Genomic DNA, 13,335 nt, shown 5'->3' on the forward strand with positions numbered 1-13,335 from the left:
GCTTTTTTTCCCTCCTGACCAATTAGACCCTCTGTGGAGAAAGAGCTTTGATCCCGCTGCTGAAGGCATCTTTCTTTAAGGTCTCCACCCTTCATTACTCTACCCAAATGACCTATCCTTCCCGGCCACCCTAGCGCCCAAGTGTGGAGAGAGCAGTCCTCGCACACTCGCACACTCGCACACTCGCACACTCGCTTTGCAGCGCCTGCCTTCCGCAGAGCCCACGCACTCGGACGCTGTGGGGAGTGCGACATGCTGCCAGGGTGAGATCTCCAGTGCCAGGCAGTGCTGGTGGCGCTGCTCCGGTGATAGGGCGACAGGTAAGTGAGTGCGTGTACAGGTCGAGGCTGTACTGGGAGACCTGGACTACTGGGGAAGGTAGTGGGAAGGGAGGTGAGAGAAAAGAGAGATGAGAGAGGGAGGGGAGAGGAGGAAGGGAAGAAAATAGGAAGAGGCGCGCAGTGGGTCACTCTCTTCCTTTCATCACTAATGTCCGCACCCCCATTTCACCCTCTCTCTAGGCTTCTCACTTCTCTCCTTTTCTCCATTCATCCTTCCTGCCACTTGCTCCCATTCCTCCCACCGCCACTCCCCCCCACACACACCCGGCTCTTCCGCGCCTAAGAGGACCTCCTCGGGGGGACCAGATTTCCGCGCGGCTGCGACCCCAAGCCTGGCAACATGTGGAACGCAACGCCCAGCGAGGAGCCGGAGCCTAACGTCACGCTGGACCTGGACTGGGACGCTTCCACCGGCAACGACTCACTGCCCGAGGAACTGCTGCCCCTGTTCCCCGCTCCGCTGCTGGCGGGCGTCACAGCCACCTGCGTGGCGCTCTTTGTGGTGGGCATCTCCGGCAACCTGCTCACCATGCTGGTGGTGTCCCGCTTCCGCGAGCTGCGCACCACCACCAACCTCTACCTGTCCAGCATGGCCTTCTCCGATCTGCTCATCTTCCTGTGCATGCCGCTGGACCTCGTCCGCCTCTGGCAGTACCGGCCCTGGAACTTCGGCGACCTGCTCTGCAAACTCTTCCAGTTTGTGAGCGAAAGCTGCACCTACGCCACGGTCCTCACCATCACCGCGCTGAGCGTCGAGCGCTACTTCGCTATCTGCTTCCCGCTGCGGGCCAAGGTGGTGGTCACCAAGGGCCGCGTGAAGCTGGTCATCCTCGTCATCTGGGCCGTGGCTTTCTGCAGCGCGGGGCCCATCTTCGTGCTGGTGGGTGTGGAGCACGAGAACGGCACAGATCCCCGGGGCACCAACGAATGCCGCGCCACCGAGTTCGCAGTGCGCTCTGGGCTGCTCACGGTCATGGTGTGGGTGTCCAGTGTCTTCTTCTTCCTACCGGTCTTCTGCCTCACAGTGCTCTACAGTCTTATCGGGAGGAAGCTGTGGCGGCGACGCGGCGACGCAGCGGTGGGCGCCTCGCTCAGAGACCAGAACCACAAGCAGACAGTGAAGATGCTTGGTGAGTCCTGGCACCCGGTGGCCTCTTCCCTCCAGTGCTTGCCCTTCACCAGGGGCCTCTATTTCTGTTTCTCACTGTCTCCTTCTCCCCAAGTCTCTCAAGCCTCTGCCTGCCCCTGCCTCTCTCACCCTAGTTCCTGGTCTCATTGCTTTTTATTTTCTTCCTGTCTTTTCCTGTATCTTCACGAAAAAGCCTCTCAGACAGGCAATTCCTTTAAATGAGGAAACTTGGTCTGGGAAACTTGGTCCAAGATGGAAATACCTCATCACGGTTTATTGAGCTCCCTAATTGTTAACGGCGAGGTTCAGCTTCCTGCCTCACATAGACTTTGTGGTTATTTAAAGTAATATTAAGGCAAGCAGGGCAGGCATTGGGTTTAGAAATTACTCCATGGTAAATCTAACCAAAAATTTGGGTCACTCTGTGAAAGACGATTTATAGATGTATTTTATCTGTTTTCAATGTTAGGATTTAGTTTCTGCCCTGCATCTTTCTCAGATAATTACATCATTCACTCTGTTTGCTCTATGGTTCTGTAAGGGGGGGCGTCAATACTGGGGTCTCCTTTTTCTTGTTTTTGTATTCGTCTCCCCAGTAACATAGGCCCGGGTAGGATGGAGAAGTCATCCTTTTCTCAAGTTGTCCTTCAGGAACCTCTGGGTCCAGGGTCACAGCTGGGTGTACTGAGCGGTTCCTGCATAAACCCTGCTTCTGTGCAGGCATGTACTTAGTGTGGTTAAGTCATGGAGACAGTGCTCATACCCAAGGGGAACCTCTGATCTCACTTTTCAAGGGATTTCAGCTTTCCTGACATTTACTACTTGTTACTTTGTTTTTTTGCAGGATTGATTTCTCGTTCGTAATTTTATCACTCTCAAATTCTGCATCTCAAAACGATAGAGATTTCCCCAGGGATGTCAGATTTTGTTTCCAGACTAGTGATGGTCCTGTGTCAACTCATATGCACCAGACAGGCCTACACTGTTGCTGTGGTGTGTTGGCTTCTCCTGTGTAACTTAGTCCTAAAGAGAAGTTACTAATAACCTTCAGTTTTTAAGACAATAATCTCCTCACTGGCATCTCAATGCCAACTTCATTGTCACCTTCTGTGAAAATTTGAAGGAGGCCGTAAAAGTGGCACAGAGACCAGAACAATATTTCTCTCTTATTTCTGAATTTTAAAAACAATCTAAAAAATTGGAATTCTCAAAGAAAGCATCTTACACCAGTAAAATGAAACCTTGGGTGGATGGTAGTTAATGTTGGCTGTCTTAACTGTCCCTCCCCACTTCATTTATATCTTTTAGAGATGATATAGCTTTGTTTTCCTAGTGGCTAATAATTCCAAATGCATATTCAGTCCCTTGTAAAACTTATTTTAAGAATCTGGGTTCAGTGGTTCATGAGACACAACAAAACCTGTCCTAAAGAAAGAAAACAGAAGACAGGCAAAGGAAAAGGTTCTTTCCTCATTCCCTTACCTATAGACTTGACTTTACTGAGCCTACATGATAGCCAATCATGCTTTCTTAAGCATGCTCACAGGGTACTGCTGGAGCTATTGTTTAGGGCTAGAGTATTTCCTGGGCATGCTTGACCCCAGCCTGGAGGGGAAGAAGTGCTCTTGGGAACTGGGATCCGCTGCTCTGGAGAGCCAACACCTTACCTCATTTGTGTCTGTGTTCTGTGTAATGCGTATAAATGGAGGACAATTCTTCATAAGCGGTGTAGTTGAGTCACCGTGTCAAGTCAATCACAAAGTCGAGTAGTTTTCACATGGAAAGGCTGGGAAGCTCAGTGAGGATTGTTAGCTGTTGGTCTGACAGTCTCACTGTGTGCTATATTGTTAGAACGAACAGAGGCAGTATTTATGTGAAGAGCAGGGTACCATGGTTCCCCTGTTAAAGAGCAAGACAGGATGTTTGTCAGTGGGCATGCCACTCATGGAGAAAAGAGATTTAAGACTTGAAAATGTGAAGTGATTTGTGCCATGCCCCACCCTGATGGTGTCTCTTTCTGTGCCTTCAGCTGTGGTGGTGTTTGCCTTCATCCTCTGCTGGCTACCCTTCCACGTGGGAAGATACCTGTTTTCCAAGTCCTTCGAGCCCGGCTCTCTGGAGATCGCTCAGATCAGCCAGTACTGCAACCTGGTGTCCTTTGTCCTCTTCTACCTCAGCGCTGCCATCAACCCCATTCTCTACAACATCATGTCCAAGAAGTACCGGGTGGCCGTGTTCAAACTCCTAGGGTTTGAATCCTTCTCTCAGAGAAAGCTTTCCACGCTGAAGGATGAGAGCTCCCGGGCCTGGACCAAGTCAAGCATCAACACATGACAGCATAATCCATCTCTCCATCACCGCTCACTGCTCCATGCCAGAAGCCATAGCCAAGCGGGACTTGGGACGAGGCAGAATGTCAGCTTGGGGATTAGAGACAAATGGGTCTGGAAACAATTGGGGGCGGGGAGTAGAGCCAGATGGGCAGGGTCCGTGCAGATTGATCGGCTTGCGCGCCCACCAGAGCACTCCTGGGCAACCCCTGCACACCTGCGTCTGTGATTTTGCATTTGGAGCCAACCGGCAGCTTTGCGGCTCAGAGGAAGGAGGGGCGCAGAGTGGGGGCAATGGCTTTCCTTCTTGGTGTGTAACACTAAGCTCCATTTGCTTTTCTCATCACAATAGAAAGGAAGTGAGATTACAAACAACTAAAGGCATGGCCTTCCAAAGCTAGCTGTCTCCACAAAGCTCCTTCACATGCACCCCAAAGCACATAGTGTAAGGCACATATGTAATCAGTAGGCAACGACTGATGAGAAATCTCCAGTCCTTCCTCAGCATAGTAATTCTGAAGTCTAGTATGTTCCTTATGCATGCAGCCCACTTGAGGTTGGACAGTTGGTTGCATTAGTAATATGTGATGCATTTAATTTGAGCATGGAAAAGCAGACCCAACGGCTTAAATCTCATGAGTGCACTTAAAACTTTCAAGTCACACACTTTACAAAGTTTTTGTCCTAATTCAGAATTAAATAAAATAAGCAATTCAGTTCATCAGTTATACAAGGTATATTTTAGGGATTCAACAGACAAATGGGGCTGATGGTTCTCATACCAAGCAGACACTCCAGAGTACATGCAAAAGTACTATTAATCTCATATAAAATGTTTAAAAATATGTACCTGTTCCTTCCAGCTGTTTTTAAATAGTATGTTAGTATACCAACATTTTAGAATAATAAATCCTAAGGCCGCACCTAAATGCTCTACTTTCACGATGGGAAGAGAGTGGAATGCATCTTAAAATTAAGTTATACATCTTAAAACTAAATTGCATGCATTGATTCAGGAAGTGAAATATTATAAAGACTACAGCTAGTCACAGACTGCCTATTTTTGACTTAATATGTTAATGAATTACAAACCTTTAATTTGTGAATGAGGTAATTATTATTTATTCTGGCCAGCTTATATAACCTAAATAATATCAGAAAGTTTCAAATGGGAAGGCAGGATCAGAATTTTCCCCAACATTTCTCCCTATTGCTATTCAAAACTTTCTTAAAAGGTGTAATAATTTATTTCATCTCGTCTCTGCCGTGTCTCCAAGCTAGTGTTGCTACCCACAGGCCTCTGCTTAGCTGATAGACACGGTCAGTGGACTTCTAGTCACAGTTATGAATGTGTATACCTATCAATAAATATTGTGCATTTGGGTTCTAAAAATTAAATTTTCATTTATAAAGGCACCCCCTCTCTCTATTCAACAGGATGGTCTAAACCCATCATTTCAAAATGACTGTTTCCATTCTGTGAGCAGCTCCCACTGAAAGGGCGGGTTAGGCCATTTAAGGAAGTTAATGTCATGATTGTTTTGCACCTGCTCACGAGGAAAGATTATTATGCGGTAGTGATAGATTGCCTATTTACTTTGGAAACATCAAAAGCCAATCACAGCTAGAAGTACTTTTAAAGAAATATTTTTCAAATCCGTCTGGACACAAAAATTACTCTAAACACACAATGTTAACCAGCTGACTGTTCTGTTAATTCCTGGGTGTGCGTCAGCAAACACAGGGACCCACTCAGTTCTATGAGATACATGCTAGGCATCCAGGGCCTAGATCCTCAATAGTGCCCAGTAAATTAAAAGGAGGCATTTTGGTTTCCTGAAGCTTCAGAGTTGTGTCTATAAATACATACACTTGAAAAAAAACTCGTTTTTAAAACTATATTATTTATCACTGTTTTGGTGAGAAATGAGCCCAACTTCTAATTAGTTTCTTGATCTCTTCACTAGCCCCATCTCTTGGGGTCCACACCAGAGGTCCTGAACTCACATCCTGAGAATGAATTACAGAGGGGGGGCCACCCTGCTTCCCACTGGTTAACCTGAAAAGTAAAAGGATGTGTTTGGAGAAAGATATCTCTAGTTTGTCCTCTCCAATTATTACTTCTTAAAACTTGCTCGCAAGTTCTTTATGTTATTACATTTCTTGTATTGTTTAAGACTCAGGGCAAAAGAAAATTACACCGAAGCAAATTGTTTGGGAAAGCTCGCCTTGGGTCAACATTTAGCATGCACCTGCTCTGTTCTGAGCTCTGCGAAATTAACAAGCCAAAGATTTTATTTATTCTTAGCAACCTCACAATCATCTCTATGTTTTGTTGCTTTGGATATGGATAAAGATGTTTGAGTCAGGGAGTAGACATCTCTGGTGGGCACTACATCTAATGTCCCCACACCAGGACTATAGCCCACTGGCGTATTGTATTCTTGGCTGCAGATATGTTTGAATGGGCTGTCACTACAATCTCTGTACACAGAGATAATCCGTCTGTGAGTGAGAATCATGCTGAAGGCATTCAGAAAGGAAAGAAACCAGCTTCTCTTTTATCCGTATTTCCATCACCCTGGTTACCCAGAAGTCAGGTTTCTGACACAGTCTCAAAGCCAAGATCATGTTCCTCAATATAGACAGTAACTGTCACATGAACAGGAACATTTTGAGTGACCACTTTAAACATTTATGCTTGTCAATGATTTAAAATTGGGAATTCTAGCTGGGTGTGGTGGTACATACTTGTGCCCCCAGCACTTGAGAAGCTGAGGCAGAGGGATTACCAGGAGTTCAAGACTGCCTGAGTTGTTTAGTGAGCTCCACCACAGCTTCAGATGCAGAGTGAGCCCCTATCTCTGCAAGCAAGCAAACGATTATGTTAAAAGTCTGTGACAGGGAAATGTAGAAACACTTCTAGCCCTGCCTGGAAAAATCACTTCATAGTGAACTTCAAGCTGCAGTGGCGGCTGTAGGGATGGGATGTTGGGATGGACAGACTTATCGGTCCAGTTTTATTTTCCCCATGCAAATGCTTTTGTTAGCTCACCTTGTCTTTTTAAAATTTATCCATATACTTGAATTTAATATTTGAAAAGAAAAACTTTGAGATTTTTGTGCAAGACTGGTGCCTACACTTGTGTCTCTTAGAGAGCAGTCTGTATGTCCTTTAAAACACTGCATGACATTTCCATATACAGAATGTTCATATCACAATGTGTAAGGCAATAGGGTCGCTGCATTTTCAGAAACACAGTATCAGGTGTAACTAACACAAGGAAGAGAAAAGGCCCTTGAAGACACTCCGTGTCTGAGTTGGCTTGTTGGCTAATGGGTCGCCTGTGACTTCTCTGCCATTTAAACTGTGACAATAGCTGGCATGTTCAAGAGTAAGTTGTACAATTGATGAGTGACTTGGGAGCATAATCTGTTTATCTGCTATTTGAGGGCAACAGGAGGGCACACGGGCGCGACACGGACCCTCAGTGCTGAGCTCATGCCACTTCCAACTTCATATTTTTCAGACACAGTTATCCAAGTCTCTGTTATAATATAAATGTGGAGCAACTGAGGAGAAAGATTCTGATGGGGTTTATTTTTGTGATTTTTTTTTCCTTCTGAGCTCTAATGCTTTCAGGGTCCTGGAAGTAGTGATCGGGGCTGGCAACGTTGTCACCTTATTTCTTCAGTGTTGTATGTTTAAGCTCCTGCCATTGTTCTGAATTTCCACCAATACGTCATGATTTTATTGTCGGTACCTTTGCTCAAAAGACTGTCAGCTACTCTCAAAACCAGAAGAAGAAAAAAAAGGAAAAAAAGAAAAAAATCCTACTTTCAGAAAACATGTCTCTTGAAGATGGCCCGAAAGTTCAGCCAAAATGGTCACAAACGCGCTCTCTTGGCTCCACTTCTCCCCCAGACACAGAGAGAAAGAGCATGGGGGGGGGCAGCTTGATAGATTTCCATAGTCTTAACAGTTCAAACTCCAAATCATTCATATATATATATATATTAAACCATAAAATGTTTATATTCTTCACATTTAGCCTTGTGGACTTAATGTAGTAGAAAACATTGTTCAAGTAACTATTTCTAAACACTGTAACAGCATCATGGATATATGGTGTAGCCTGGCACAACTGACTGGTCCATTTATGTCACCACAGTGTGTCAGAAATGTCACTGGGGGTATGTTGGCTTCTTTCTTTGGAGGTGTTCGTACATGTTAACTAAGACTTCAATGTAGCGCTTGTGTACCCGTCTCAGAGAATTTACATCCCCTTTCCTTGGATATAGTAACCAAACAATTGCTTAGTAAACATCTTTTAAAGGCATGTGGCATGTTTATTGACAGCTCTGTGTGAGTTACTCCCCTGCCTCTGGTCCTTGTTTTTAGCTCTGTCTTGTCCGATGCCTGCCTGAGATTGGCAGCTTTAAGGAGGTGTCTGTTGCAACGGGCGGGCTGCATTTCCCCCAGGGATTCAGTGTTCCATCGAAGGCCTTGAACCCAATTTGTCAGAGCAGTGGCACTTGTGAAGGGCTGTGATTCCACACTCAACACCTTTCAGACTCTTCCAGCCTGTCCCCAAACCCACGCACGTGCCTGTGTGCGGTTGACCTCCAGTCCTTCCAGGAAGGGACGAGCTCCTGATCCTCTTTTCCTCAGCAGCTGCTCATCTAGATTGGTGAGGTGGAAACATAAAGACTGAATTGTGCCAGTCAGACAAATGGATCCCAGACAAATGGATCCCAGGGGCCAGAAAACTGAGAGCTCAAGTTAGAGAGCTCAAGTTAGAGAGCTCATTATTACCATCAATGTACATTTGCTAATTAAAAGGTATTAGAGTAGTCATAAGGAATCATCCTTAGTTTGGACCCCTTTCTCTCTTCAGACTCTCAAGGGCTGGGTTCCTCTTGCTTCCTGGATCATAGCTCCTGACTTCAGAACTGGTTTCCTTCATGGAGCTTGAGCTGTAAGATACATCATAAATAAGCACAGCTTGAGAGTCTGTATGACAAGCTTCCAAACTGCACCATCCCCTCTGATGTCATTGTTCATCAAACACAATTGTGGAGAAACTCAAGATTAACCTACAGAGGAAGCAATAGAGCTGAACGTGTCTTAGCCAGGGAAGCCCATCTGTCTGTGGACAAGAATTTAGACGCAACGATGAATGCCACTATTTATGAGACATCATGTTAAAGGCCTGCAATTAAATTTCTTATACTTTTCCCAATGTACGCAGGAAATAAAAACTTCTCTCATCCGTACTGGGAGGAGAAGGGAAGGGGAATAAGGAGGAGATAAGGAGGGCAGGTTGTGATTAAGATTGGAGGAGTTGTGACTGTGGCCAATGAGACAAAAGAAGGTTTGACACAGTTGGGAATAGCAGGACTATAGTTTGATCCCAGGTTGGTTAGACCCAAGTCTTCTCACCACCACCCCCAGATCATTTTATTGAAATTTATTTTCGTTTATGCGTCTATAAGTGTGAGACGGGGTATGTGCTCTCAAGTGCAGGTGCCCGTGGAAACCAGAAGAGGGCGTCAGATCTTACTGTGCGCCACCCCTGGGTGTCTGTCCTCTGAAACCACTCCTAACTGCTGAGACACCTTTCCAGCCCATCATCTGTCCCAATTTAGAGGACTGAGTATACACGAAGAAAGGATACAGTCGGATGATTTTCACAACATGAGTAAGCACATTGTCTTACCTTAAAGAAAACAAATTTTGAAGAGCAAAAGGTCTTTAAAAATATACTAAAATCTCCCCCCCCATTCCCAGTATTTCTTTCTCTTCCCCCACCCCCTTCACAAATTCGGGGTTTTTTAAATGAAATTTGGGAGGCTGTGTGTACTGGCTAGTTTAATATCAACTTGACATAAGCCATGGGCAACTGGAAAAGAGGAATTTGAATTAAGGAAAATGTCTCCCTATAATTGGCTTGCAGGCAAGTTTCTAGGGTATTCTCTTGATGTGGGAGGGCCCAGAGCACTGTGGGCAGTGCCACCTCTGAGCTGATGGTCCTGAGATATATAAGAAAGCAGGTTGAGCGAAGCCAGTGCATCTTCGGTGTCCTGCATCAGGTCCTCCTTCCAGGTTCTTAGCTTGAGTTCCTGCCCCGAGTTCCTCCACTGACGAGCAGTGATAGGGAAGCATTAGCTGAATAAGCCCTTTCCTCCCCAAGTTTTTTTGGTCATGGTGTTTCACTGCAGTAATAGTAAACCCTAACTAAGACACCGAGGGATGACTCGGAGGGTGGGATACTTTCTGTGAAGGCAAGAAGAAAAATCATCAGCACCCAATGCAGAAGCCAGCCATGGCCACATGCATGTGTGACCTCAAAGTTGGGGGCAAAGACAAGCCGATCCTGGGAGCTTGCTGGTCCGCCAGTATAGCCTCAAACATCAAGCTCCACAGGGAGTGAGACCGTATTTCAAAAATAACACTCAGCCTCCTTTTCTGGCCACTTCTCTCTCTCTCTCTCTCTCTCTCTCTCTCTCTCTCTCTCTCTCTCTCTCTCTCTCTCTCTCTCACACACACACACACACAAAACTAGTGCTTTTTTAGTTAGCATACAGTACAATGGCTGTAACATTTCTATATAGGTGTCCTCTGCTTTACCAGTTCCCAACATTTCTGCGAAAGAGCTCTGACCCTCGGGAGAGTGAGTCACCACAGTGTAGACATGGCTTCCCTTCACTCCCTGCGCCAGTCCCTGCTCTTGTATCTCAGCCTCTGCTATCTTCTGGGACTCTGGGGTGCTTGGTTCCAGGGAGGAGCACAGACCTAGGGAAGTGTCTTTTCAACTGGAACTCAGGGCCTTGGGCTACTGCCATCTCTCAGTAGAACACCAGCTGTTCCTTAGATGGAGGACAGCCGGCCTCCTTGGTATTCCAGTTATTGCTGATGTAATGGTCCAGCAAGGTCGTTAACCTTCTGCTGCTCATGGAAGAAGTAGTCACCCATCAGGTGCTCATTGTGTGGTCACAACTAGTATTTTGTCGCTTAGCAAAAACGAAGTGGCTCCGTTTGAGCCCCATTGCTGGCCATGCTCTGTTACCTGAAGAAGCTTCCCAACAACGTTACTGAGTAGAGAGGCCCCTAACAGCAGCTGCACACTTAGCAAGGCTTGCTAACTCCTCTGGCTGGGATACCGACCATGTACTTGCAAGCTTGCCGAAATGCAGCAAATAGGGGAAGTGAAGATAAAGGGTTTCCTGGGCTCCCCAACTAGCCAGCCTAGCCAAACAGGCAAGCTTCAGGACAATGAGTGACCTTGTCTCAAAACCAAGGTGGATGGCACCTGAGGAATGACACCTGAGGTTGACCACTGTGCTGCACGAACACATAGACACACACACAAACACAAACAGACAGACAGACAGACAGATACACACACAGAGAGACATATACACACAATGGTGTACATGCATATACATGCAGGTATACTTTGCAGAAACCCCTTGCTTTCTCTCCCAGTAGATGCACTAACCTTTATTTCTGGATGAACATATAATTTTAGGCTCAGGAGGACGTGGAAGAAGATGTCCTGGATCCCCAGCAGCAAATCTCTATGCACAACCCTTTGCTAACTACCTAGATCCGAGTAATGCCTCAGAACCTGGGTTGAAATTAATTTCCATGGAGAGACCCATGGCTCCAGGTGCACATGCAGCAGAGGACAGCATTCTCTGGCATCAGTGGGAGGAGAGGCCTTTGGTCCAGTGAAGGCTCGTTGTTCCAGTGTAGGGGAATGCCACGGCGCTGAAATGGGAGAGGGTGGTTGGGAGAGGGAGCACATTTATGGAGGTAATGAGAGGGAGAAGGTGGGATGGGATTGAGGGAAAGGGGATAACATCTGAAGTGCAAATACAGAGAACATCCAATAAAAAAGAAAGAAAGAAAGGAAGGAAGGAAGGAAGGAAGGAAGGAAGGAAGGAAGAAAGAAAGAAAAATAACCTGGATTGAACAGTTTCTTCCATTTGGAGTCTAGCATCTAGAAAGAGGCTCATGTCATATGCCTTGACTTTGATTTTATGTGTGGCTACATTACTGATCAACTAACCACATGGCACTAGACACCAGGCTCTCCAGGCCCCAGACAACATGAGCACAGCATGAATCTCCAAAATGTCCTCTTCTTGTCATTGTTAACAGTGTCAAATATCTTACTACAGAAATCTAGGGATTGTCGGCACTAACTCTACTGCAATCTGTTAGCTTGTCTACTGTAGAGTATTTCCAATTTGGTGTTTTGTTTTGAGACAGTCTCAGTGTGTCGCCCATATTGGCCTCAAACTCAGCCTCTCTGAAGTACTGGGACTACAGGATTATACCACCATCCTGAGCCAGTTTGGGGTTCTTTATAGAAGATTAAAACTCTACACTCCGTGTGAAGAAGCCTGAATGCTGAATCCTCACATAGTTTTTGGACCTTTCTCAGCCCAGTGTTGACAGGCACTTACCTCCATCTGTCAGGACATTAACCAGTGGTTGATCTTTGTAGACTCTTTCCAAAGAACTCAGCCTAGTTTTGAGAGAAACTAGGCTTTTGTATTGCAGTTGCATCTTTCAGTTTAAAAAAGTAGTTACACTGACAAGGAGCGCATGCACGTGCCTACATACTTGCATATAGTTTAGCTCACACAGATTGTTGGACCAGAAGTATTGGGGTGTGTTACAGTGTGGACTTGGGATACATGGCATAGTCTGGCCTGGACATATGTGAGGGACCCTGGGATGCTGACAGAAAATGGTTGAACACAAGTGACTTGCCTCAGGACCCCTTTTATCCCTAAGAAAGAATGTAGAAGAGAGAACTATGGGCCTCTTGCAATGGAATGAATCCAAGTCATAGCAAGTTATTATAAACTATATAAATGCTAAAACAGGCATGTTTCAAGCTTCCCAACACAAAGAAATGATAAGTGTTTCTAAGGAGCTGGAAATGCTAGTCTGATTTATTTATTACATGATATCTCTCTCTCTCTCTCTCTCTCTCTCTCTCTCTCTATATATATATATATATATATATATATATATATATATATGCCTCAGATTACCATGTTCTACCACATTAATATGTACAATTCTTATATGTCAAGTCTTATAAAGTACCGAGTACAATCATTTAAAGGAATACGTTGGGCTGGAAGTGTAGCTCAGTTGGTAAGAGTGTTTGTCTGGCAGGCAAATATTCTGGATTTGATCTCAGCCATAATCCCAGCACTTGGGGTGTTGGAGGGCTAGAGACCAGAAGCTCAAATCAAGGTCAGTTTTGAGTACATAATAATAGTTTTGACGCCATCTTGAATTACATGAGAACATGTTTGTTTTTGTTCTCAAAGTAAGTAATTATTGTACTAATTGAATAAGTTTGGCCCAGGGAGCGGCACTGTCTGGAGGTGTGACCTTGGTGGAATAACTGTGTCACTGTGGGGATGGGCTTTAAGACCCTCAACCTAACTTCCTGGTAGCAAGTCTTCCACTAGCCGACTTCAGATGAAGATGTAGAACTGTCAGCTC

At 45.5% G+C, this 13,335-nt stretch overlaps 1 protein-coding gene across 1 annotated transcript; it reads left to right on the plus strand.

Moving 5' to 3' along the window:
* Window positions 1–681: 681 nt before the first annotated feature.
* Window positions 682–3,804, plus strand: GHSR (growth hormone secretagogue receptor; the record flags this gene model as incomplete). Its single annotated transcript, XM_080929535.1, has 2 exons — window positions 682–1,471; window positions 3,500–3,804. 2 exons carry the CDS (start codon window positions 682–684, stop codon window positions 3,802–3,804), a joined length of 1,095 nt encoding a protein of 364 aa, XP_080785661.1.
* Between the last annotated feature and the right edge of the window lie 9,531 nt (window positions 3,805–13,335).

This window comes from Micromys minutus (assembly GCF_963924665.1).
Source record: "Micromys minutus genome assembly, chromosome: 15".
NCBI classification, from domain to species: domain Eukaryota; kingdom Metazoa; phylum Chordata; class Mammalia; order Rodentia; family Muridae; genus Micromys; species Micromys minutus.